The 6,074-nt window shown below is 41.6% G+C and overlaps 1 protein-coding gene across 1 annotated transcript; it reads right to left on the bottom strand.

The window, feature by feature from the left end:
* Positions 1 to 243: 243 nt before the first annotated feature.
* LOC131023368 (uncharacterized) lies at positions 244 to 2,246 on the bottom strand. The gene has a single exon (XM_057952908.1). It carries the CDS (start codon positions 2,244 to 2,246, stop codon positions 345 to 347), a length of 1,902 nt encoding a protein of 633 aa, XP_057808891.1. The 3' UTR covers positions 244 to 344.
* Positions 2,247 to 6,074: the final 3,828 nt, after the last annotated feature.

The following is a 6,074-nucleotide window of genomic DNA, read 5'->3' as shown; positions in this document are numbered from 1 at the left end:
CTGCAACGGGGCTTTAGGTGTCATCAATAGTCCAAATAATTGATTATGGGCCCAAATTAGGATTATAAACGTTAAAAATCAAAGTTATAGTCCTCATTTTTAAATTTGTAAAATTTCATAAGACAAGTCCTCGTTTTAAAAATACTAAAAAGTATGATCTTGTTTAACAACTAATTAGCTCGATAAATGCGTATTAACATGCACTGATGTTCAACATAACGATATAAAAAATCTTAATGAATATAATTTATATATTTTATAAATTTATGTTTCAAAATAAGTAAATAGCATTTCCAGGCTTTGATAAAAGACGGGATATCTTTTACTAGCATATAGTAATTGAATCAATCTAAAACAACCAGTTTGTTATACTCTTCCCCAGAAATTGCGGCTTCCATCACCGCCACTGGATCCATTACTCCGCCCTCTTCAAGAAACAAAGTCATCAAATTCTTGGAGTAGCCGCTCACCAGCGCCACCCCCGGCTGGTTCGCCGGCACAGGCGTCGCCTTTGAATCCTTCAAATTCCAAAACACAATCTCCGGCACGCATTCTCCATATCCCTTCTCTCTAAACTTCCTCACGATGACCTCATAATCCGTCTCCCACGGATTCAGCGACGCGTTGTCGAATTCCATATCGCTGAACACAAACAGCCTCTTTATCATCTCCTCCGCCTTCAACTTCCCCTTCTCCGCCACTTGCAGTATCACATCAAACACCTTCTGCAAATCACTGGTGTTCCCTAACCGCGTCTGCATATGTCGTCTCACCAAATTCACCTTCCCCTTCAAGCTATCTCCCTCGAGTATGTGGAGCTGTGGGGTTCTGTTGAAAGTGATGAGCTTCCCCTTCCACGGCTCTTCGCTCAGCTCCGACACCAGAACTCCGAGTGCCACTGACGCCTCCATCGGGAAGCCATTCAACCTCGCACCGGAAACATCAGAGACTGCAAGGCAATTGCTCAGTTTCCCCTTCTTCGCCATGTCCTCCACCATCCTCTTCCACTGAAGCTCCGACACTTTGGCGGCTAGGCTATCTTCATTCCGAGAGGCGAAGGCGGCGGTCATCTCATGAGGGAGCAACGCACCAGCTGCGATCTTGGCCTCGCCGGACCTCACTCTATCAAGGTACTCGCTAAACTTTTCCCCGTCGTGCACGTAAAAGTTTTGGCAGTTGGTCTTCATAGCCACAGACGCCACTCTCTTGTATGAATAATTGCCTCCGTTGTGCCGCTTCCGCTTCCGCAGCGGCACCAGCACCTCCTTCCTCAAACGATCCCTCACACGATACGCGTAATGCGCCTCCTCCACGCCTTGATACTCTGCATATTCCGCCCTCGGAAACACCTTCTTCGCTATGGTTTCACACAGCAGGGTTATTCTGTCGAACGACGAATCCAGAGAGGGGCACCATTTCGCGGCGAGGCTGATCTTGTTCAGATCCCCCGATTTCAGCATCTCCATATCCGATCTCAACCGCTGCGCGAAGACATCTGAGACTTGGTCGTGCAACAACTTGAAATTGGGATCCTCATTATACATCTTCACAGCCCTCTTGGCCATCTTCAGCCTCTTCTCTTGGCGGGTTTGCCCCGTTTCCAGATTTCTCCTACGCTCCATCAACTGAGCCTTCAAAATTTGCTTCGTCGTAAACAAATGTGGATTTGGTGTTGTACCACAATTCCTCATCTCCTTTTTTACACGCACCCACTCCGCCTTGGCCCATTTCCAAACTTTCCACTTCTCCCCCATCTCTTTCGCCGATTGTCGCGCCTTGGGCCCTTCTAGGATCCGGAAAAGGATCTCCAGCAAATCTTTTAGGTAGCCGAAATCCGCGAAAGCAGCTACGTTGGCGGCTAGGGTTTTGGAGTGGCGATGGTGCAGCCACAGCGCGGCTGTGTAGAATCCTTCTTTGTCAGATTTTCCGGTGCCTCTGACCCCTCGGAGATTGCAGACAAGCTTCAGGGCCTTCAATGGGTCGTGATCCCAGGCGAGCCGCAGGCGGTTGATCAAGGTTTCCGGCGGCGTGTCGGGGACGACATGGAAGAAGAAATCCAGACAGGGGTTGCCCGTCGATAGAAACGTCGGACAAATATTTTCGGTGGGGGCCATTTCAGGCCAGTAACCGAATAGAGAATTCCGGCGGAAATTTGAGACCATTGTTCTGATGTGTACATCATCGGTGGCGGCGGAGGACGACGATTGTGCGTAGATTTCAGGTGGCCCGACGAGAAGAGAAGCCATGATTTGTTAGAGACTGGTTGCGTTTGTGAACAAGGGGTGACTGCGTGAATTTGTTAGGCTAATGTGTGAAGCTTTCTTTTATAGAGGAGCCAAACGTGGACGCTACGCACCTCATTTATTTTTGAAATGAATCAGTCGTCTATTAGAAATTAGGGTTTATCCAACAAAAAACATTCGCAAAAACTCCTACTACACCCACCCGCCCGCCCAAACCCAACCCGACCCGACGTATAAAAGAACAAAAAACCCGACCCTCATTAACGAGAGGTTGTCCGTTTAAAAAAGTTGAGATTGACCTGATTTCTTCGAGTCACCATAGCACAGAATCATTCCTGTTTTACTATGTTTCTATTAATCCTGCTCCAGGCGTTTCTTCTTTTAGGATTAGCCCAAATACATGCTAATATAAAAAGTGCGTTGTGTTATAAACTAGAGAGAAGCGAGAGAATACAAAAGAGAATACGAATGAAGTGTATTCAATATGGAGGCTAAAGGCCTCTATTTATACAAGTAGGAAGCTAGGGTTTTAGGGAGATTTCTTGATCAACACACATAAGTAGGGGTGTGCAGCGGGTCAGACCCGGACCGACCCGCCGGGTTTGTTGGACCGAAAATTTTAAAATGAAGGACCGACTCGAATCGAAAAATATGTGCGGGCCGACACGGACCCGGACCGAACCCGAGCAACGGGTCCGGTTCAGTCCGGGTCCGACCCGCCGAGGCAGAAATTATTTTTTTTCCTATTTTTGCACTTAATTTTCATACATAAAACATAATAAATACGATACAAACACATATCAATATCATAGTTTCACCATTCGCAATCCACAATCACAACAAAAAACATAAATCAAAATCATTCCACCTTTAGGTTTTAGAAAATTTTGAAATTTAATATTATTAATATTATTATAAATATTAAATATATATAATAAATAAATAATTTTTAATGATATGGGTCGGTCCGGGTTCGGCGGGTTCGACCGGGTCTCGACCCGGACCGACCCGAAAAAAAATCGGTCCTAAGAATTAGACCCGACCCGGACCATACATATACAATGGGTCAGTCCGGTCCGGACCGAACCCGTCGGTCCGGGCGGGTTCGGCGGGTCCGGTTCGGGTTTGCTCACCCCTACACATAAGATATATCTTATAAATATATTTACTACACTTTCCCTTGATTGACCAATCCCTAAAACAAAAAAATGTTGCCTCATTAAAACCTTGCTAGGAAAACCTAATGGGACAAAACCTAGTCGAAGGAAAAAGAGTACAGCTGCTTCCCCTGAACTTGAGATCATAGAAGATCTTTGAGTCGACGCATGCCGATCTCATGTACCAACTTTCTGAATTTCGATGTTGGTAATGCCTTGGTGAATAAGACCGCCAGATTATCACTTGAGCGAATTTCTTGAACGTCGATATCGCCATTCTTTTGAAGGTCGTGTGATCGCCTTTGATGTATCATTCCTTGAGTTGTGCGATGCAAGCATCATTGTCTTCATATAAAACAGTTGGTTTGGCCTTTGATGAAACTAACCCGCACGACTCTTGGATATGACTCGTCACATTTCTCAACCATACACATTCTCGACTTGTTTCGTGGATTGCAATGATTTCATAATGATTTGAGGATGTTGCAGTCAAGGTTTGCTTCACAGACTTCCATGATATTGCAGTTCTACCACATGTGAAAACATATCCAGTTTGTGACTTAGCTTCATGTGGATCGGATAAAAATCCTGCATCTGAATACCCCACTAGAGTATTATTAGAATTTTCTTGATAATATAATCCAAGATCAATGGTACCCTTTAGATAACGCAGAATGTGCTTAACACCATTCCAATGTCTCAAAGTGGGTGCAGAGCTAAATCTTGCTAGAAGATTAACAGAAAAAGCTATATCCGGTCTAGTATTATTAGCTAGATAAGTCAACGCTCCAATTGCACTTAGATATGGTACTTCAGGACCAAGTATCGTTTCACCCTCTTCAATTGGTCGAAATGGATCTTTCTTAGTATCAAGAGATCTAACAACCATTGGTGATGCTAATGGATGTGCATTGTCCATGTAAAAACGTTTTAACACTTTTTCTGTATATGTGAATTGATGGATAAACGTTCCTCCACGGATACGTTCCATTTGCAAACCAAGACAAAACTTTGTCTTTCCTAAATCTTTCATCTCAATTCTTTCTTCAAATATTCAGCAGTTTTATTGAGCTCTTCAGGAGTCCCAATTAAATTTAAATCATCAACATAAACTGCTATGATTGCAAATCCACTTTCGGTTTTCTTAATGAAAACACAAGGGCAGATATCTTTATACTTGTATCCTTTTTTCAAAAGATACTCGCTCAGTCTATTGTACCACATACGACCGGACTATTTCAACCCATACAACGATTTTTGCAGTTTAATTGAATACATGCTTTTTTGGGTTTTGACTGCAATCCTTCAGGCATTTTTTTAAATCCTTCAGGAATTTTCATATATATATATATATATATATATATATGTCATTATCTAATGACCCATATAGATAAGCAGTTACTACATCCATAAGACGCATATCAAGCCTTTGTGACACAGGCAGACTAATCAAAAATCTTAAAGTAATAGTGTTCATTAGTGGAGAGTATGATTTTTCTCATAATCAATTCCTGGTTTTTGTTAGAAAAACCTTGTGCTACAAGTTTTGCTCTATATCTCGTAACTTCATTTTTCTCGGTTCTCTTTCTAACAAAGATCCACCTGTATTCAACATGGATTTTAGATTCCGGAGTTAGGGCTATATATTCAAATACTTTCCGGTTATCACAGGAATTTAATTCCCTTTCTATAGCTTCTTTTCACTTTGGCCAATCAAGTCTCTGTTTGCATTGTGCAACAGATTTATATTCAGGATCCTGATATTTAAAACTTGAAGAGCTATATGAAAGGTAAATATATCACCAACGATGATATTTTCTCTCTCTAGTATCTGATTTGAATGTAAATAATTTATTGAGATCTCATGATTTTTAGATACTTGTAATTCTTCAGGAATTACATCGTTTTCATTTGGTTGATTAGTCATTTTCGTCATTGTTTGGTTTTCATCTTGCCCCTTTCTTTTTCTAGGCATAGAATCTTTGGAACCAACTGGTCGACCATGTTTTTTGACGAATTTTAGACTCATTTGCTGCCAAAGTTATTTGTCCTTCAAGGACATCAATTTTAGCTAGAGTATTTGCAGCATGTATGTGAGATTGTGTCACTTTTCTTGTATCTACAAAAGCATCAGGAATTTAATTTGCAATCTTTTGCAAATGAATAATATTTTCAATTTCTTGTTCACATTGATTTGTTCTAGAATCACAATGTGATAAGTTTTTCTCATTCCAAGAGATTTCCTTGTGCTTTTCTGGATATAGATTTGTTCCTCCTAATGTTGGAAATGTCACTTTGTCAAAATGACAATCTGCAAAACATGCAGTAAATAAATCACCTGTTAAAGGTTCTATATACCTTATAACCGAGGGTGAATCAAATCCAACATACATCTCAAGTCTTTGTTGGGGACCCATTTTTATTCGTTGTGGGGGGTGCAATTGGGACTTAAACCACGCAACTAAAAGTTCGTAAGTGAGAAACATCAGGTTCTCGGCCAAAGATAATTTGCATTGGGGAGTATTCATGATTGGTTAATGGCCTTAGTCGAACTAATGTTGCAGCACGTAATATGGCATGACCCCAAACAGTAGTTGGGAGTTTTGATTTCATAAGTAATGGTCTAGCAATAATTTGAAGACGTTTAATAAACGATTCTGCTAAACCATTTTGA

Source organism: Salvia miltiorrhiza, chromosome 4, assembly GCF_028751815.1.
Source record: "Salvia miltiorrhiza cultivar Shanhuang (shh) chromosome 4, IMPLAD_Smil_shh, whole genome shotgun sequence".
NCBI lineage: Eukaryota > Viridiplantae > Streptophyta > Magnoliopsida > Lamiales > Lamiaceae > Salvia > Salvia miltiorrhiza.
The sequence above is the reverse complement of the archived record's forward strand: the minus strand, read 5'-3'. Positions and strand labels throughout refer to the sequence as shown.